The sequence below is a fragment of the Pithys albifrons genome, chromosome 4, assembly GCF_047495875.1.
Source record: "Pithys albifrons albifrons isolate INPA30051 chromosome 4, PitAlb_v1, whole genome shotgun sequence".
NCBI lineage: Eukaryota > Metazoa > Chordata > Aves > Passeriformes > Thamnophilidae > Pithys > Pithys albifrons.
The window spans coordinates 27,431,477-27,453,359 of NC_092461.1; the positions used below are offsets into that span (position 1 = coordinate 27,431,477).

At 41.1% G+C, this 21,883-nt stretch overlaps 1 protein-coding gene across 1 annotated transcript in view; it reads right to left on the reverse strand.

Moving 5' to 3' along the window:
* Positions 1-5,684: 5,684 nt before the first annotated feature.
* Positions 5,685-21,883, reverse strand: part of ANKH (ANKH inorganic pyrophosphate transport regulator) — a 107,784-nt gene continuing 91,585 nt past the window's right edge. The window contains exons 9-12 of the mRNA XM_071553714.1: positions 19,486-19,615; positions 18,326-18,449; positions 17,639-17,738; positions 5,685-15,563 (exon numbers count right to left, since the gene is read on the reverse strand). Of these exons, the coding sequence (XP_071409815.1) occupies positions 15,447-15,563; positions 17,639-17,738; positions 18,326-18,449; positions 19,486-19,615 (471 nt within the window). The 3' untranslated portion in view covers positions 5,685-15,446. The remainder of the gene's footprint in view (positions 15,564-17,638; positions 17,739-18,325; positions 18,450-19,485; positions 19,616-21,883) is intronic.

A 21,883-nucleotide genomic window follows, 5' to 3' on the forward strand; every position in this document is an offset into this window, starting at 1 on the left:
GAACTAGTCAGTATTGGCTAAAAATTGCATTGTCAGGGATGCTGGGAAAATGCTGTGGCATGCTGAGGAAGGAGGGGCAGACTGAATGGAGCTGACTCCTCCAGAGGATTCTTTGCCCAACTTGCCTGTTTTTGGAATTGGCTTTGGGGTGGTGTTTTTAGACACCTGCCCACCAGGTCTTTGACATGATGCATCTCCTTTGGACTGTGGCACCACGCAGCTGCTGCAGGGGCTGTAGTAGGTGGCCTCTGATCATGCTTTTCAGTGTCAAGCTTTCAGTCAGAATTTTTTTTAATTGAAGAAACCCCAATCCCTAATTTTTTTTAAATTATGTTACTAACGTGGGCTGAACAAAGTAGGTAATTCTAAACACACACACACACACACACACACACACACACACACACACCCTCCCCCGCCCTGAACCCATCTGTCTTACCTTTCTAGAATCAGATTTTCAGTGCTTGTGGCTCACCAGGATAGGACAGAATTCAGACACTGCTCTTGTTAGGTCTGTTGTGCACCCACACATCTGAAATTTAAAAAACAAAACAAAAAAAAAAAGGAAAGGAAAGGAAAAAAAGGCTTCAATAACCATGAAACTAGTGCTGTTCTTCTGAAAAGTCTTGTGGTGTTTCACAGCCCATTCGCTGGAAATGCTCCCTGGTATCCCAGAGCCTCTGGGCGGCTCTGCGGAGGAGTCCAGGAGCGCTCACCCGGTCCAGCTGCGCCGCATCCCGCAGGGTGCGCTCGCCCTGCCCTGCCCTGCCCTGCCCTGCCCTGCCCTGCCCTGCCCTGCCCTGCCCTGCCCTGCCCTGCCCTCCCCGTGTGCCGGCAGGTGTCACTGCAGCCCAGGGACAGCGCAGCCTCCTCGCTGCCCGGCTGATGGCACTCGGAGCCCTTCCTTCCACAGGCGCAGTGAGGGCATCTGCTGACTTGTCGCTTCCTCTCGGTGCTCCAGCGAACGCCAGGGCGCAGTGACAGACATAAATACCGTGCTTCGGCTGCACGGTATGACTAAAATGCTTTGCCTTGTGATCTAGAGATCTCAAAAGACCATAGTGCAGCAGCAGCAGCAGCTTTATTTTATAGACTTGCATAACAGGATATATTAGTTAAAATTAATAGTGCACATGTAGATGAAAGACATTTTATAGATGCGTGGAATAGGGTGAAATGAAGTGGTAAGAAACTAGAGATTTTGTCATTCCTTTACATTTTTGTCTTTTTCAATATCAAGTAATTCCTCTGTTTTATGCCTTGAATAAGAATCTGCGATTAGGGCTGAAACCTGTAGCAAGCCCTCTCTTTGGTTGGTCAAGTATCTGATTTTGGTTTGTGTTCATCCAGACCTTCAGGTGATGTATTGAAGCATTTGAGTCTTCATAGCCAGAATAATTCTGCAAAAGTTGGAATCTGAGGCATGCTCATGAATCCTGAGCAGTCTTTCCAGGGTACTTTACTCTCTCTTTACAAACATGAGGCTACATACTGTCAAAAATAATGGATAATGAGAAATTATGAGGTTAAATTCTCAGATTGTCGAAGAGTAAATCAAATAACTTTTAAAATGTATAAGCTTGTTAGTCTCCAGACACATTTGCAGGTGCACAAAGCATATTCTGTTTTTTTACTGTCCTTATTATAGAGAGCGAAAAACCAATTCCAGACACAGAAGTTTATAAAGATTTAATGTGCCTAGAAAAACAGAATAAATATGATAAGAACCTTCTATTACTGCCTATACTATTGTTACTGAATTAGTGAGGTGACAAATGACTTCTAGCTGAAAGACATGTATTCAATGTAAAACACTGCATCTGTAGACTAAAAGATATAACTGTACTAGGCTATATATTTAGAGGTGGACCACTCGCTGGACAGTTACTGTCTTCATGTTTCTGAATGCTTTCTGCATCATAAGATTTTTTGGTTTTGCATGAAATGTAAGGGAAATAATAAATTATGTTGAGCAAGGAAGATGTACAGGATAGACCATAAACCTGCAAAGTGTGGCCATTTCACTCAAACTCTTTTCAGAGCCCCCTTATTTGAATGTATTTTTTCCTGTATTGCATAACATTTTGGCCTTTGTTTTACAGCAGAAGATCTGGGCGTTTTGCTCAAAGAGTGGTTCTGCAGAGCTGAGAGTAAGAGCCTGCTTTTTGCCCGTTCTAGGAGGGTTTCTTTCTTGCTGCCAAAGTTTAGCTTCTGTGCCAGGGTGTAATGAACTGCATCACAAGTGCACTTGCATTTTGGAGGATTGTGTTCCTTTCAGGAAGCCAGCAAGCAAAAGTTAAGAGAAGTTTCTGTTCTATCCCCTGAGGGTGTCTTTGGAATTTATAGTGTTGGGAGCAGAGATTTGGGCATAAGAATCAATAAAATTTCTTCTCTGAGCTCTTGTTGAGCTGCTAGGCTAATAGGATTGAAAACAAAGAGGGAAATGGGGTTTTATAACTAAACCAGCAAGAAACCCACCAAACTTCAGGGAGTTAATGGTTTATTTTCCATGTGTAAAATAGCACTTGCATAGTGGCAGGCCAAGCTGCTTCCCTTTGTGAGCCTCATACTCTCATCTTCCATTCGGGCCCCCTAAATATCCCCAGCAGACAGCTGGAGCATCACTGGCCTCCTGCACCTCCTGCAGGTATTACCACAGGGGACTGACACATGGTGCTTATGTACTAGCTTTTAGTATCTAATATTAACACTACTTTTAGACAATCAAGTGGTTCCATGGTGTTCATTTGCTGATGAGCCCTCTTTAGAGCTCTCTTCACTCAGATGTTCTGAGTTTTGTCTCATCAAACTATGTTACAAATATAAAACCTCTTTCAATTACAAAAACTACTTTTTAGAGGTAGTAGGTGACAGGAAACAGAATTAAAAAATGGAAAAGAAAAACACTTTGTTGCAATGCTTAGGGCTGTTTAAAGCAAATCTATGATATCTCCCACAATTGCCCAGTTTATAAGACTCCCAAATGAAAGGTCCAGATATACATCCACCCATCACCCTATCCCATGGATGCTCATTGTTATGTCTCTGCCTTCCTAAAGAGATGTAAAACAACAGCATGGAAAATTTGAAGGAAATCACGATGTGAAATTTCCTTTGAGGGGCCATGATAGAAGGTGTAAGATCTGCAGATGTGAAGGCAGTTCTGTTGCACTGCAGAGACTACATTAACATCTGTGGAGCTTGCCACCAGAACACTGCGTTCTTCAAAGAAATACTGCACGGGATGATGTGTGAATTAACAACCTGTTCATGGTAGGTGGGCTCAGCCCAGAGCAACCTATTTTGGCTGTAGGTTTGGGAGCACTGGCCTCAGCTTCTAGGACAATGTTTCTTTGCTCATAAGACACAGGAAGATACCGCACCTTTTAGGTCACCTGGAGGAGACTCGTTTTCCACAGCTGCAGAACAGCCTGTGCAGAGAGTTAATAATTACTGCTTGCCTTTCTCCTAGGTAATATCTTCCTCAGCAGCCACTTCTAGGCTTTTGTTTTACACTCTGCATATTGCAGGGACTGGGAGAGTATTTGCTGTGATCATGCAACACCTTGTTCAGAAGTGTCATTTGCAGACAAGCTCAGCCAAAAGGCAAATGCAGGGCTTCTACTGTCTTAGTGCCATACCTCTCTTAGTGTCAGTATTTTTTTGCCTGTCTGTGGTACAGAGCCCTTTTCTGCTAATTGGTATTGAACAAGTCCCCCAGCAGCACAGGTGCTATAAACCTTCAGCAGAGCTGTGTTCCCCCATTTTGTCATTGATTATTAGACATAAAAGCAAATGCTATGAAGCACCACCCACAAGCAGGTGGGTTTCTGTCTGGGATTGGAGACACTCTCTTATCTGAGGTCTGTGCATGCCCTTTGGGGAAATAAACTGGATTACATTTCAGTATATGTCATTGATGGAAGAGCTAATTGTCGTCATTACTGATGGAAGAAAAATCAGAGGAGGTGCTGCTGATGGGAGGGAGAGGAGACTTTCAAGACTACGGACTAAGAAGGTGAAGTAACAATATTTGCCATCATACTACATGTCTTACTTTTTACCTGCTTTCTTGCTTAGGAAGAACAAAATAAAGCTTCCAAGGTCCCTGAAAGAGAAAGCTTAGTTTAAGAAAAGTCAAAATCACCACCACATGACTCTGCATTGTTTGGCTTTGCTCAGTCTGCTCAAAATGAAGCGGTGGGGCAGTAGTTCTCAAACCTGTTTCCAAACAGGCTCTGGCCTTCCAAGCCATGGGGATGGTGGTTTCCTTGGCCTCACCCTAATGAGCAGGCACTGAGAACCATCAGGCACAAGGGCAGTATCTTTTTCTGAGCCCTATCTGAGCCCCTTCCCCTCTCCCCTCCCCCCCCCTTTTTTTTTTCAGCATGGCCTTCTGCCAGACCTCTGCTCTGGGCAGGGAGAGCTTGGAGAGAAGGTCAGGGCATACTCTGTGCCAGCAGCCATGGGACAGCAGTGGTGGGTGCCAGCAGACCATGAGTGTGTGTCTGTGGGCGGTGAAGGGAGGTATCATTTGCTGGTGGAGACACCCTAATTCTATTCTCTGCCCCACTCAGCACTCCCATCCTCAGGCAGGAAAGTGACCAGACATAAGCTGATCCTTTCTCTAGCCGTGGCTGGAGGGAAGGAAGGGGGAGCTGAACATGGTGAGAGCCATAGCCAGCTCAGGGGTCTCCAAAAGGTCCCGTGGACAGCCGTGCCTCAAAGTCCAAGAGAAACAGAGCTGATGTTCCCAGGGCTGTCACAGGGAAGATGGGACACACCCCACAGAGGCCGAGGGACTGCCAACCCCTACACTGAAGGGGGGAAATGGCCACAGATGCCAGAGAGATGGGAGAGTGGTCATGGAGCCCCAAACAAAGGAGACAAGAAGAAGCAGGCGGGAACTGAAGGGCTGACAAGACGTAGAGGACTCTAAGACTGCCTAAAATTGAAAACAGTATGTGATGAGGTCATTTTTTAGCTGAAGAAGTTGGGCTTCTCTCTAAGAACATCACTTGGAACTCTGCTGTGGGCCAGCAGGGTCCTGGGCGGGCCATGAGCAAAGTTTGAGCAAAGCCCTATCATCGTACCTCTCCAACATCGTTTTAAAAACAGTGACTGCTCAAGTGTCAGATCATGAGAGACATTAAAAGCTGTGGTCCCATAGTCAGTCTTTTCACTGGTTCTGGGTAGCTTAGATTTGGTCATTTAGGAGTGAACATGCTCCAAATAAAACAGTTTTTATTAAAAATGTTTTCGCAGCTTCATAAGAACAGCTTTGGTGACTTGCCAGATGGATGGATAAAGCATCTTCTCATGACATTTGAATTTGCCTTGGCCTGATCAGAATAATGCTCTCCTTTTAAATACTATTTATTTAACAGGAATTATAAACGTATTTGATTTGGTATGGGAAAAGTATTCTGATCATGGTAATTCCATATCAACAGGATCTGGAGGCTTTGCAGAAATGCCTTGTATCATTTTAGGGATACCTTTGGATTTCACTAACTTAAAGTTAAGACCTTGCAGTTGGCAGCATCATGCTCATAATTCGAAAACAATTTGTGTGTTGGATAATTTCTCACCAGGAGGTTATTTCACTTGTTCCAAATGAGAAGAGCATGTCAGATTATCAGAATTAATAAAACAGAAGCAATCAGAATCCTGAATCATATGCAAACTGTTAGAACTTTAATCAAAGTAATTAGAATATGAAAGCTATTGGACAATATTGGAGCACAGATCCCCCTCAAAGAAAGCATAGATCAATCTTTTTAACAATGCAAAAACATCCATCTCTGCTAAATACATAAACAGCACTCAATTTCAATGCAACACATAATTCTGACCTCAGCGGTGATTTAAAAAATGTACCAAGTTGTAACCTTCATTGGTTTCTTTAGAGTTCAAAGAAAACTCATACGTTTAAAAGCAAAATGGTCAGTAAAAAACACAAACCATAGCTTTAGCATGTGTACAAACTACAGAAAGCAACATCTATTTTGAGAGAAATCAACTGGAATTCTACAAGTATGACAGAAAATGATGCATGAGGTAACATTTCATTAAAATCTAGGATCCCTGTACTGTAGTTCCAAACGGTGCTCTGGCTTGACACCTACAGTCCTTGCAAAATTGACTTGTTTAAGTAGTCAGAGATGGCTATCAGGCACACTGCTTTGCATAAAGACAGCTTTATCCTAAAGCAAGAATCTGAATCTCATGCTGAATGATATTCTGAAAGAAATGAAAACCAAGTGATACCCCTCAGGTAAAATATGCATTTGCCTAGTTCTCAGATTTACCTTCAAACTACAGAAACAAACTGAAAAATGGGGCCTTTTCTCTACAGAAAAGTGTTTATAGAGAATTGACCTTAATTCCAATGCAACTTCAGCAAAGTGTTGCCAGCTACTGCTCTTGCCTCTTTCAGCATTGTAAGCCTAGTGAGAACTGAACAAGATGTTGTCCTGCAGAATAATCCATGGTCAGAAGGCTAGGTTGGGAAAAGATGAGGCTCCCAGACTTCCTTTCTCCTCTTTCCTGAGCAAGAGTCTTCAGATGTTAGGCTGCCTTTTTTTAGGATGCTGCTTCCAGACACTACTCTTCACTCCTAATTATAAAAGTAGTTCCATAAAACTAAAAACAAGTCAATATTAGAGAACCCAAAGGCACAATTAGAACATGCAAATATGAATTCAGTATTTTAGGCATTTCTGTGGCACCGTTCCCTGTATTATCCAAGCATCCTTAACCAGCATTAGTGAATGCTACCCTCATAGCACTCCTCTGAGATTGGAGAACCTTCTATCCTTATAGTATTATTTTATAAATGGTGGAGTTTGACCTTGCATGATGTGGTCACAGCTATCTTTGTTCGGAAACTGCATCTCCTTTAAGAGACTTCCTGGGAGTTACATCTACACAGTTTGGTTCACCTCCATGATGATTTCCTGTTATGAAGACAAACAGTCTCCATCTGAGACTGTCTCCAACAGTCTCAGTTAAGCAGATTTTGCTTAACTTTTGTAGTTTCCATCTAGAGTGACCTTGTTGTTGGCCCTGCTCCAGTATGCAAAGATGGGGAGAGCAGGGTGTGTGATACTGACTTCTGCATTGCAAAAGCTGGGACAGTTTGCTGGGTTTTGTACTCCTAGCGCTATAAAGTTCATCTTTATCTAGTAAGTAGTATCTAGTAAGAGTGTCTGATAACCTTTAAAGGCCACTGAACCTTTCACTAAAGATGATAAATAAATGGCTTACAGTTCTCTCTGCACACCAGTGTGGTCCTTGCAGGGTAACACAGTGCAGGGTGCTTGCAAAAGATGCTTCAACTCATTCATTTGCAGCCATCTGTCTGTCTCTCTTCACATACACACACTCACTCCTCTACATTCACATGTGCTTCCTCTAAGGCACTCCCAGAAGTTTTCTGTTCCATAAAGGATACCGTAAGAGTGTCCTGTATGCTCCTTCACCATATAGATGAAGCAAGGCTTTCTCAAAACTTGGGAATGCTGCTAGACTGTGCTGCCCAAGTACCATGAGATGTATTTCAGCCATTCCACCAGACACAGGCCTTGGCCTCCAGTTTCAATTTCTGTGGCCTGTGCTGGTAATGTGCCCTGTCACTGCTACAGAACAAATAGCACAAGCAGCCCAGGGGGCCAAAACAGTACCTGCAATCCCAACTTTAAGTCCACCAGCAATAAGCAGTATCTGTTTTCCAGTCCTCCCCCCAATAGCCAGCTCTGGGGAGGATCACTGCTGCCAGCTCACACCCAGCAGTGGAGTGACAAGCCATCAAACCCCATCTTTCTAAAGGAGCTTTCTGCTCCCTGCCTTGAGCCATCCTCCTATTCAGCAGATGAGCTCTCGAGTCCTCCAGTTATACCAGCATCTCTTACTACAAATCCTCCATAGGCTCCTGCCGTCACAAAACTGAGGCAGAGGCAGTAACACCAAAAGCAGATCTAAAATAAGGGAGCAGAGAGAGCAATATTCTGAAAGATGAAAACCTGACATGATTTGAGCTTGATTGCCTTTATGACAGTGGGGGGCATTTCTGTGCAGTTTGCAAACACAGGTTGAGTTTTGCAGCTTGTGCGTTTGTTTTTTAAAAATATACAAGGTATTGCAGGTATTTTTATTAAAGCTAAAGGAAGTAAAGTGAAAAACTTTTTGATGATAATAAGGAAGGGTATGTCATCTACAAAAATATGTACCTTTAACTTTGAGTTTTTGCTTTTGCTATTTTGTGGTGCTTGCAAAGTCGGCAGAGAAAGTCAGTTGATTAAAACTGGTAAATTTATTGTCTGTAGTCATCCAATCGTTACATTACAGCTTCAGAGCACTTTTTTGTTCATCGTAATAGCACACAAAAGTAGAGTTACATTAGTGCAGCTTTGGAGATCAAACTACAAAACTGAGCAATGGATATTAATTTCACACCCTGCTGTTTTCAGCATGTGTACATACACCTTACTTTCCACTCAAGGCAGTAGTCTCATTAAAAGTTCATGCAATTATTTTTTTTCAGTTCTGGAATTTTTTCTTTGCATTTCTGTGGGGTTTTTTAGCTGAATTATGGACAAAGCTGCTGTTCCAATTTTGAAATACATCCTTTCCTAAGAGGGGATTTATATGCTCTCATTTGCAGATAGGCCAAGCCATTTGAGTGGGTAAATGTAAGTATTTACTTTGCAGTACCTTGATTACAGAGGGGAGTTACCGGAAAGGGTAGCTTTTTTTTTAAACACTGAATGGTGCACATGAAGAGAGAGATGGGAGGAAACAATAGGTGCAATTGCTTGCTGTTTTCAGGCAGTTTTGCTTTGAGAGCTAATGGGAAAAGTGCAGTACAGTGCTCAAATACTTCATCTGCGAATACAATAGCTTATTTTTGCTTTGCCCTCATTGTGGGCTCACAGAGGGTGGGAGGGTACTGTACAGCTGGTTCTGCAGTATCAAAGTTTTGTCATCAGCAAAAGAATCTGTGCCGCTCAGGTTTTTGCTCACATGTCTACACTGTAGACCCCTAGTAGGCCCTGTTTCTCAACCGTAAACCAAAAGCCTAAAAAAGAGGCAGGCAATCTTGAGTCCCTTAAGATGAAGGGACCTCTCTAAGTTCCTGGTTGAATCAGAGGACAATTTAGGTGGGAAGGGTATTGCAGGCAGTCATGTTATTAAGTCCACCCTCCATTCAAAGTAGGGCCACCTTAGACATTGGACCAGGCTGCTCATGTCCAGGTGAGTTTTAAGCCTAATGAATTGCCCCTGTTAATCAGGTTCTTGAACTGTTTTTCTGCATTTAGTTGTGAAGTATTCTGTGCTACTCTGAGAATATAGTGCTAACCTTGCTGTAAAAGTCTCGGTCATGGTCTTACAGATCACTAGAAAGTCATGAACTGGCTGGAGTTAAGAAATTAACTTGAATTAACTCAATTAATTGTTGATTTTAAATAAAGACACTCCCCCATTCCATTACTTCTTGACTCTCCTTTTCAGCTTAGCAAATGAGAAGTAAAAAACAGTCCATCAAAGAAGAGTTTTGTTGTAAGCTACTTTTTAATCACAGCGTTACTTGACATTCAGTCAGCACAATGATTACATTTTCCTTCTCAAAGTGCCAACAGACAAAATAAGCCTAGCAGGAGCCTTCAGAAGAAAACAAGGAAATGTCTGAAGACACTGAACTAGGAATGACAGAAAATAATAAACTAATAAATTTATTTGAGCAGTGACAAGGCTTGGTAATACTATGGAAAACTTTTCCCTCAGGATCAGAGACAAAAGAGCACTTAGAAATATACTGCCATTCTTGTGCTTTACTGAGATAGAGTGTATATCGTGATTATGAAATACTGAGACTGAAGCTCACTAACTGTACAATTAATTTGCATGATCTGCAGCCAAAATGCCCTTCTGGGCAAGTCTGTGCCACAAACTGAGCTTAAACCTCGACCTCTCTGCCCCAATATTTTGTCTTTAGCCCTTTTGTTCAGAAGGTGCCAATTACTGAGAAGTCTGGCAATGGTTTTGCTGAGGATTGCATCTATGCACTGACAATTGAACTTGCCTCTCCAAAGAAAATCTACACAAGCTGTCCGAGCCCGAGCTTGGAGCCAGGACTACCCCACCTCCCATGCCCTCCTGCTGCCCTGCAGGATTGCTGCAGCTTGTGACCATGCTTGGACTGAGTTTGCTGCTAAGCTGATGATTCTGCCCCGTTTTGTGATGCTGTCAGGCTGCTATACAGTGTGTTGCAGGGCACAGAATAAATCTGGAGCTCCTCACCCCACCTGGGACTCTGCCACAAGCCCTCACAGCCTGCTCTGCACTGTACTCCCTCCACAGTACTTGCTCCTTTGAAACAGATGGTTTTCTGCACTTCAATTCTAGTAAAAAACCAAACATGAATGAGGGAGGGGAATCTTTACATTTTATGGTTAATGTGGTATTTGGGAAATGCCAATTTGATACCAAAATTGCGACAAATTTTGTCTTATGTTTTATTAATATTAATTCAGCCCTGCTAATTACTCAGAAACTGGAAACTTTGTAGTGTCTCCTCACTAAACATTATAAAATCTGCATGCTGGTTTATTTCTGCCTGAATCATCTTCTAAGATGTTTCATACTTCTCTCTCTGAAGGCTCCTGCACTTGGAAACCAAAATACTTAGAAGTGATGTTGCACAGACACACTTTGCCTCATCCTTCAGTCCCTCTCTATGGTAGCTGAAAGGGAAACAGTGGCAGCTGCAGCTCTGGTGTTTTCTGCTCTCTGATTCCCTCATCTCATGTCCACACCATGCTGTGGTCTTTAGGATGGATATACAATACCCGTAAGGTTTTCAACATGTTCTCTTTCCCATTCCAGCTTACTGATCTAAATCATGCTTTTGCTTACGGGTATAATGTCTGCAGTTTTATTTACTCTTTATTTATTTAATTGTTTTAAATTGCCATTTTAAAAAATGGCTTAGACTAGTCCCATGTTAAGATCATGAATCCTTGTTCCAATGAACCTATACAAAGGATGTAATAAAAGTGCCTGTGCAACACTCTTGTATACACACCCATAACATATGCATGGCTTTCCAATACACTAATGGTCACTTCTACTCTCCTCAGGTAACAACCATCTGCACTCAAGCCTGTGCCAACCACGTCACAACCACAAAATCTCAAGAGGGACAGAGCCAATACTGCTGTCTCGCCATCCCCTACACTGTCCTGCACTTCACTGAGGTTGTTGGTGGTGGGGCTGGGATGCTGGAGCTGAGGTTGCTCCATTCCTGTTGCCACCTTGCAGCCCAACACAAAAGTATGCCTGATGACTCTTGTGTCTGGGCCTGAAAGCATCCTTTCTCCCTTCTTTTTAAGCATGAGGCGCCATCCCACAAAAGCAGGCACTCCTGCCTTCAAAAGGTTTCTGTTCATGTGCTGTGGCCTGCTCTGAATCAGCTGCATTCATCAGCTAACCCTCCGTCTCGGGCTGCTCCTCTCTGGCTGCAGATTTGGCAAAACACTGAGCAAGAGCCAGATATAAATCTCCTGTTCAAAGGAAAATTTTAGCAGCAAAATGAGTAGAAAACAAAAGACTTCTCTGTTACTTACCCAATCCTCTCACTCAGGGTGGCTCTATCTAACAAGCAGGGAACTGAGCTGTCCTGCCTGGAACAGCCATGCCAGGGGAATGGGGAGAGGGACTGCCCCATGCCTTGGGAACCTGCTGGTGCACCCAAATGGCTCAGGCACTGGCTGAGAAATGCTGAGCTTTGTCCATCAAGGCCACTGCTTGGTAAGCATGAGAACCTGCTTACTGCAGTGAGGGAAAGAAACCGCAGTGTTTCCTCTTAGTTCTGAAAAAGGAAAGCTCAAGATAAGTTAACACAATTTTGCATACATATTGAAAGCTGAGGAACATTAACCCACAGCTTATCAGTGTTCTACTCATTTTTTGCTGTGTGATTTTTTCTGCAATATAAGATGCAAGATGCTGATCAACTTTTTTCCTCTATTTTACTCTCACTTCAGTCTCGAAAGGCCAAGTCTCCAAATGAATTCACTGAGTTGACTGCACTCCAGCTCTCTGTCACAGAAACCTAACAGATTTCTATTGTAAAATAATTACCACATAGATAGTCATTTCATAAGCCATAGAACAAGAGAGAGACAGCTAAGCCATCTTACTAGAACTCAGGAAAGTCCTTTTGGAAAGGAAGAGGTGCAGGACAGGACATGTACCAGCAACTGTCTGAAAGACATACTAGAACCAGGCTGGGGCTTTGGCCTCAGGGGATGGCTGCCCACTCCCAGCCTGTAACCCATCAGACAGCTGCTTCACCAGCCCAGCTCAATTTGCCACTGACTGGGAGCTGGAACAGCAAGGTTTCAGGTGGTCACTGAAGCTCCTGCCAACAGTAGCCAGAAGCATGACCAGTGCCTGAAAGGGATAGAGAGAGAGCTCCTTGCACATACACCTTCCTGCCGAGCACCCTGACTGCCCCTCAGCGAGCGCCTCAGCCAGCATGAGGGGCTGGTTTGGAATCACTCACTGCAGAAATGTCATCACATTTTGTTTATCCAGCAGAGCATTGTAAAGAAGTACATGACCCACAGGAAGCAGAGAGAGGCAATGCACATGTCCTTATGTCACTGCCTGAATTCTCACCCAAATCCCACCATTCCTGTGTTCATTCAGTATCTTGCAAAGTAAAGGACTAGTAAGCAATACCCACACAGCTGAAAGTTTATCTTTTACAATACCATTAGTTTAGCTCTGTATGACAAAATTCAGTTTTTGTATTTGTTCAATTTTTGTCTAAAACATAAGTGTCTGTGTTTTCCTTTGTTTTCAAATTTTTCCTTTCTGGTGGATTACCTTGAAACCTACATCAGCAATGCTTAAAATTCTTCAAAAATACTGCTGTTTGAATTTTAGCCATGTACCAAAGAAATATTACACAGAAATATTTTCTTGGTTCATCTCTACAGTTCCTGAAAACCTGCATCTTCTGGACTTGAATACAAAAGAAACCAGAACTACATGAATAGAAGAGACCTCAAATGGCCACTGTGATCTGTAACAGTCTATATACACATTATATACATGTGACTGTTTGCGAACCTGTGTTCATGAATGTGTACAGACTACATACTGCACACATTAACTTGTCTGAGGGGTTTTTTTAAATTTTTGTTTTAAACTGCTGTCAAAACCAGGATTTACTCTGTGGTGACACAGAAAATGGGGTTAATGGATTTAGTATTACCCTCCTAGTGCCACTGCTCATTAACCATAAACTGATGCTGCAAATGTGTCAGTTAACACAATAATTTCTACCTTCTTTTTCTTATTGCATTTGAACATGTAACAAATTGGTATAAATATTTCCAATAAAATGTAAAGTTCATTGATACAATGCCTTTCATGATGGCCATAATTGATTACTAGTCAACTCTGTAGTTTTGTAGAGACATTTTTAGTTGAACTTGGAAAAATAGGAAACGTATTGTAGTTTAAAATAAATGTACATAATATACAATATATATATTTATACACATGTGTATGTCTACATACACATATATTGTAAAAACATTTAAAGTAATGTTTAGTTTTGATCAGTTCTCTGAGTGCTGGGACTACCTGGCAAATAAATCTAGAAATTTGTCCACAATTAAATAATAATTTCCACAACTTATAAAAATATACTTTTACTAAATAAGGTTTAAATTAACTGATTTATGGATAAAGGATGGAAGATAATGGTTTCCAGACCCTGATGTAATTAAATCTGAAAGAACCCAAGGTACTACACACCAATAATGAATGCTGCCCCGCAGCCAAACACAGAAGAGCACAGAAACACAAGATGCTGCTGCAGCCACCATAAGTGACATCCAAAACCTCCCTGGTTTTGGTCACCTCTCACACAGGCTTCATTTCCACCCAGTTTGAGTCACCCACCCCACCTCTCGCTCTGCTGTTTAAGGTTCCCCAGCCACAGCCACACAGTGCCCGCCACCTGCTCTGAGCACAGCACTGGAGGGCAGGTGTGGGCACCTCCCAGACTCCATGCAACGCTTGCCCTGAGACCAAACGCATCACCACAGTCCCTAATTATCAACTTGGAGGACCCTCAGTACTTGAGCTTCACCACATGGATTTCGACCTACTGCATAGGTAAATATATGATAGTAAAACATACATACGTGTGTGTGTGTGCATGTGTATATAAGTATATATACATAAACACACACATGTGAGTATGTGTACTTCTCTATATAAAAAAATTTCACTGCGCTATGTGTAGTAAGGTGATATACCATGGTATCCTGCATATGTTGTCTGACTTTTTTTAAATATAGAGGCACCAGAAATAAGTATATAGAGCAAATCAACCTTTAAAAATTAAAGTTGGATCAGTGGACAAGAACTTTGGTAAAGCTTGTCAATATTTATTTTTGTTTTATTCAAATACAGTTGAAGTCTATCAGTTGCCATCATCCTCTTCACAAGAGGAAAGTGCATGTCTTTTTTTTCCCTAAAGAAAATCATATGTAAGGTGGGGCTTAACAATTCAAGAAAATTCTGAATGAAATTTTAACATTTTTCAAAAGATGACTATAGTTCTGATGGAATGAAAGCTAAATAGAGTTCTTGTCCTGTGTGTATTTTATTTATCAATGCATATATATATAAATATATATATGTGCATGTCTCTGTTTATATACCTGTGTGTGTATACACACATACACGCACTTTTAACATGAGAGAGGAACCTGTTTTTCTCCACTTTGTATGTGTAGACTCACATGCTTCTCCCTGTCTTTTACCCTGCTCAGTATAAGCTCTAGTGACAAGGCCAAACAAAAAGATATAGTTCACCATAGTATATTAGTTTATGTAGCAAAGTCATTTTCAAGCAAGTAAAATAAAGCTCTGTATTCCAAACTTCTTTTCCTTTACATTTCTCATAAAGAAAAGGAAGGAAAAGGAAAGGGGGGAGGGAGAAGGATTATGGCAGTAGCATTGAGCCAGTGGCACGTGCCTGTGTGCACGTGTGAGTGTGCAAGCACACACCCACACACACATACACACACACACAGAGAGCAGGACTTTGGTTGACAAATGCAGATTGTCCAGAGAAGGTGGATGCATAAGTAAGGAAGACTCTACAGTGATGCAATTGTATCTTTTATGTTTGCATGGAGTGAGAAAACAAATTCAATTGGGAAAAAAAAAAAGACCTCTTTTTAGGTCCCTCATCAGTGAGAGCATACTCAGTATGCTAGAGAATTTATCTGAAACCTTTGAAATCAAGGCCTCTTTATTACAAAAATAAAAACAAACAAACAAAAAAGTATGAGAGACGACAAGATGCTGAAGTGTCACTCCAATCGTCCCTGCAGAGAACAATTGCATCCCATTTATTATTCATTCTCTTCTCTCATTTCTACGATGTCTGTCATTTCCTCTGTGTGAGGCATGTCGGTCATTGCAGAGTCTTCACCTTCTACAGCTGTCTCATTCTCATTCCTCTTCTTCTTCTAGGTTGAAAAAGACATTCAGAAACCTATCAGTAAGTTGTGCATGAACACACTCCAACAAACTTTGGTCACTGGGAGTAGGGACGTGGGAACATGGTTTGTTTATAGTACGTTATTAAAAACTAAAGTATTTGTGCCATATTTGTGGCTTGTCACTAATAACTTTGATTAACTTAGAAGATTTCCATAAACTTTCCGGGGCTCAGCTTTTTCCTTTCTAACATAAATGCAATCATAAAGGCAGTTCTTATGCTAAGCAACATCCAAGACAGGCTTCAGCCATGACTGGAGGGAAGAGAGCATCTGGAATCTTTTATATCACAGACTTCTTATTAAAAAAAAAAAAGACAAACAAAAAAAACCCAAGGAAAAACAAAATATGAGAGAACAAAAGCTGCTCTAGGGGGTGAAACAGAGGTGGCAACCTAATTTCTCAAATGTTAAACTTCAGGCATTTTACAAGATGTGAGCATTCTGGCTTTTCTTGGTACTGCTGATCCACTGTGACTCCCCACTCCACCAAGGCCAAGAAATGTTAGAGTATTTTTGGCTAGCAGGAGCAGGAGGTCATTGAAGAGTCCTATGATTCATCCAGGATGTTCTGGATTAGTAAAGCTAAGAAGTGTTCAGCCCCCTACAAAACAAGTTGAAGCATCTGTTCCTTATTACCCATTTCTCAGCGGGCTGACTAGTTTTACAGAAAACAACTGGACAGCTGACAAAATATTCCCCACAGGTATTATTGATTCAGCTGCGCTTGTCATAGAGTTTCAAAGTTTCAGAGGTGTTCACACAACATTTGATTTGCACTTCTCAAACTGTAGGTGAAAGCAACTTGGTGCGTTTTGCTACTGGTTGGCTCTGGCACTGTCACATTGAATAGAGAAAAAAATTAGGCTGGTACAGTTTTTGTTACTACTACCTGCACTCACCACTGCAAAAAATTAAACACAATGTCACTGGCCAGAAACACTCTATGAACCACTACTGCAACATTAGTCCAAACAGATCTGTGTTGTGAAACTACAGGACAAGAAGAAGCCATTTCAGTGTCTACAGGTTTTACTCTTTGGTTCTCAAGCAAAACATGACAAACTAATCATAACAGAGATCATGATTCTTCTGTTGTCTTATGAAACTTGTACACTTTGACCTGTTGCCATGGCCTGCACTGTTAAATACATATCAAAACTAATTTTAGGTTGTTCCAACACAAGGCTTTTAGATATTCCATCTTCTGTATTTTTTTCCAAAAACAGAAGTGGTGGGTATCTTCAGTTGGCACTTCATAAGAAGTCTAATTAAAAAAAGAAGTCAGTGCACAGACTATATTTTCTGGTTCCACCCAGAGAGGCATGCTATGGAATTATGTACACAACCATGCTGTTTCTGCTTGGAGTTGGACCTTGTGCGCTGTACGGTGCCTTGAACACATAACTGGAAGGACAGAACATGCAGGTACTGTGATGTACCCAGTCACCCAGGCAATATTCATCCTGTGTTTGAACTGAATTTACTGGAATGTTCTTTGAAATCCATGTACAGTACTATTTCATGTAAGTGTGAAATATGTAAAAATATGCCTATGAGAAAACCTCCCCTGTTTAATTATTTTTAAGCTATTATATACTTCTGCAGGAGTATATCTTGTTTGAAGTGACTTCTCTGGACGGCAAAAAAACATAAGCAACTGTAATTTTTGTCCATTTTCAGCAGAGCTGATTTTATAATGAAATAAAAGTATACATAGAGATATGTATATATACACTACGTAACCCTTACATCCCATGGCAAGGGAAACCGAACTAGCTGGAACTTTAAGGTCCCTTCCAACCCAAAGCATTCTACCCTTCTGTGGTTCTATGATTCTGTATCCATAAACATACAAATATAATAATAGGCTTGGATGAGTAGTTTCTATGTCTACATAAAGATGCTACGTTGTAGTGTAGTAGCAGAACTCAGAAAGTTGGGATGCTGGGGAGTTACATTTCAGAAGTGTACCCTTAATCTGAACTAAAATCCACTATATTCATCAACGGCTTTCACCAGATCCTGCAGAGCCTAATTCTTACCTGTTTCCGATAGACGTAACAGGCTGCTATCGCAACCATGGTGGATTCTCCTACAAAACCAGCTAGAAGGGATCCTACTCCAAGAGTAGCTCCATGAACTCTGCAGGTGGCATAAAAAGAAAGCAGTCAAGGTGGTGTGCAAATACATGATTTGTAAATTTATTTTCATTGGCATATAGAACCAACCTATTGTTAGAAGTATTTTCTTCAAAGACACAATACATTGGCCAAGAGAATAACTGGCATTTTAAAGGATTTTTTTGTTTCTTAATGGCTACACTGTTTATTAAAAGAAGCACACTGAATCAAATTATGGACTATGAATTTAAAGTCTTGTAGAGAGTGCTGTAGAATAGATTATTTAACTTATAAACAAGATATTCTTCCATTAGTTTTCTTAGCAGTGCATTTAACAACATAGAAATAAATTCCCCTTAGGACATGTTTTTGCCTCTGACATTTGCCTATTTTTTTCAAATGGGACATCACTATTGTGCCTGCTCTAGAGCAGTCACACTTGTAAATGTGTAAATATTACTTTGCCAGATATTGACAGCATTTAGGCTTATATCATGATTACTGACTGGGGGAAAAGGTCTGAGCTATGCAAATTCAGATATCAAGTGACCGTGAACAGGAATGAAGAAGGAAACAAACCCATGGGTTCTGTGAAGAATAATGATTTACCCTAAGTAAGGCAGCACGATGAGACTAGTGATGAGGACAATAATCCGCAGCACTGAGCTGGGTGCCAACACGAATGTCTTCTTCAGAGTCATCAGCCAACCAGTCAAGTGTGCTCTCACAGTCACTGTTCATAAACAGGCGAAGGGGAGGGGATGGGGAGAAAAGGAGGCAAGAGTAGTAAAAAAAAAAAAGTCAGTCATCTCACATGCAGCTTTTTCCATGCAGAGAGCACTGTTCAGAAATAACCATTGTGAAACCTGTTGCTGATAACTTTGCACACTGGGAAACCTATTAGAAAGGAAGTACATCTTGTATCCAAAGTGCTCTAATACTGATTTGGGGAAAATAAAGAAACAAACAAAAAAGCCAGTTATAGATGGCCATCCTTCATAAGAGATGCTCTCTTCACAACCAATTTAATAGATGGTCCATTCTGTTTTCTTCATTAAAAAGCCACTATCCCCTTCCCTAAAGAGAAATCCTACCAAGGAAAGTTTTCTGTCTGGTGTGGTACATGGTCTAACAGTCAAGTACAAAAAAAGACACCTACATGTACCTATTCTCATATTCGTATCTTCCCTTTATTAAAAAACTGTCGTCATACATGCAGAACACCACATGATGTCGCATTTAATTACAGAGCTAGAAATTTTTTGCAGAGAAACATTTAAATTATTGCTGTCAAGTCTGTCTCGCTCTTTGATAGGAGTACTAACTTTTACTATATATTGTTTATGCTCTGACTGTATCTGAAAGAGCCACTCAGTCTGGCAGCAGAAAGGGAGTCTAACGGAAATGATGTTACTGTTGAGGTGGTTCTAGATGCTATTCCAAACAGTTACTTTCAGTCTTGGCTCACGTGTATTGCTACTGCCACTCACATGTTTGTTCTTGATCAACTGCAACAGAAAATTCAAGCTTTACTTTTGACAGTCAGAAAACTGCCTAATAATGGACTGCTCTTACTGCAAGATTTGTCTCTTGACTACTGACATAAATAGCCTAGGTCTCCACCAGCTTTAATAAAAACAGCTTCAATACTTATGCTAGGCATGCATTTAGCTGCAACTGTATGTACAGCCATGCCAGATCCTATAATCATGCCTCATTTTTGGTTCAGTTTTGAGGTAACAAAGCTTTTCCTCTTTATTTTTTTTTACCTGGAAGTGGAAAGAAGGAGAAGATGCGCAAAGGAACGACACACAGCTCTGCAAAAGCGAAGTCTACTCCAATTATGTCAACTAAAATCTTCTCTGACACGTTTGGTGTCCAAAACATCACAAAACAGAGCTAGGAAGAACAAAATTAAGAAATATTTATGTTTCAGAAGGGAAGCATAACAAAAGATAGTCCTTCCTCGACTAACATTTGTTTCCTGATGAGTAGACAACTTTACTACTGATAAATATACATACTATATGTTTATATTTAGCTTGTATTCAAATACAGAGTACACAAATGTACTTAAGAGAGACATGTTAATTCCTATGCTTAATGTTCCTCACATACCAAGACTGATGAATATACAAAGAATTTTTATCGTTCCTGCAAGTGTTGTACTTCAATGGCCTAATTGTTACAAAAACAGTAAAAAACTTGATTTTTACAGCACTTGCTCTGGTTAAGACACACATATTCCTAAACAGGTTATCAAATGTTTTAGTAACTAAAGATTTGAAGTCCTGCAAGACCCAGAGATCTGATCTAACTCTAAGACTAGGGGTTTAAATGTGCTGCTGCTACCAGTACTGTTGGTATGCAACATGCCTGATAGCCAGGCCAGGTGTTTGGCACCGTCTTGCAGACACAGTGCCCTCTGGCCACAAACCCACTGCCTTGTTATTTTCATGAAAGAGTGTGCTGTTTACTCCATACATGAAAGGAAAACTTTGTGAAAAACCCATGACAAATGGTCTAGTGGTAGTACATGCTGCTTAATATTTTGATCAATACTGAGGCAGGGATTTTATGTGAGCTGAGGGGATTGGCTGTTGGCAGCTGGCAGGTCCGGCTTCAGTTCAAGGCACTCACTGAGGAACAGCACTGATGGCCCTTACAGAACTTTCCCTGTAAGAAGGGGTACCTGGCATCCCTTCAAGTATAACTACTTTGTTATTTGAGTTTTGTGATTTTAAAATTATTTCTTTCTGTTATTCTTGTAGTAAAGTGAATGTTAAGGAAGCAAACTGACTGAATGGTGCAAAACTTGGGACCTTAAATGCTCTGGCACTCCTCTTGTCAGGTTACAAAGCAGTGTACCAGGCAAACTACACACATTTGCTGTACAATAGAGTCTGTAAAACTCTAAAGCCACTATGTTATAATTTAGCCTACAACCCAGTATCACAATATCTAGCTCTTTTCTTTTTATCCAGTTGTCACACCCCTACATGTTCAGATGGCTTTTAAAGCTAGTCTTTGAAGTCCTACCACCTCCAAGACAGCTGGCATTTCACTCTTTCTTTGGTTGTGTGCCAGAAATTGTCCTTTCGGTTCAGCCTACAAGCACCCAAACTGCATTAGTTTCCCAAGGCCTGTCACTGAGTGGCTTGTGGGAGGTTTTGAGTTCTGATCACTTGTGTGAAAACATTCCACCTTCCTTCTTCAACTGCCGCTTGAAAAAGTGTTGAACAGTTTTAGACACACAAGCAATAAGCAGCTAATCATGCTCTCTTTGAATTTCAGGTTTGTTTCTGGCCTTAATGAGAACAGACTCAATCTCCACCCAGCTCCTATGGGGCAGGAAGGTCAGTTTGGCAGTCAGAGCTAATGACTTACACCCAGGTGGCATGCAGTCATTCCTCCTCAGCTGCTGCAAACTGAAAGTATTCCACCCCTCCCCGCCCCCCAGCAGAGAGTCGGTGCTGATAATGACTTCAAAGAGCACTTCTTATATAGCAGCTGGTAGGGAAAGACAGCAGTGACTGCTAAGCTCAAGAATAAGCAGTTTGAGGAGGTGAGGCATGGCAGCAGAAGGACCTTCTATTTCAGTCTCAGCATGCCCCATCTTTTTGGTTGTGATATTGGTAACTGGTTTCATTTTGTTAAGAGATTCCTCTATGTCATCTTATGAGCAGATGCTCACAAAAAACAAAGCCTCAGGAAAACAAATTAATGCTTTGCATCATACAAACCCTCTGCAATTTAAATTCTAGAGTGCTTGCAACTTGGGAAGCTTCCATACTATTTCAAAATAAAATTTAAAATGTAGTGGAAAAAAATCAGGCTCTACTTCAGGCACAGAGCAACACTAAACATGCAAAGGAGGGAAGGTATTTCAGACTTTATTACAGATGAGGTATACTGAAAATAGAATAAGGTCAGCTTTTTTGTCATTTTGAGGGGTCTATACAATGTTTGTCATTACCTCTGTAAAAGGTGAATCCTGATAAGAGACCAGAGAAGGTGTTAACAGATGAAATAATGCAAGCAGTCCAGGAAAATTGAATGTGGCACAGACAATTAGGAATAGGATCTACTGGAATAAGCACCGCTAACTTCCTGCAATTCAGATCAGGAAAGATTTAAGGAAATAGATCTATCAATAGCACGTTTCCT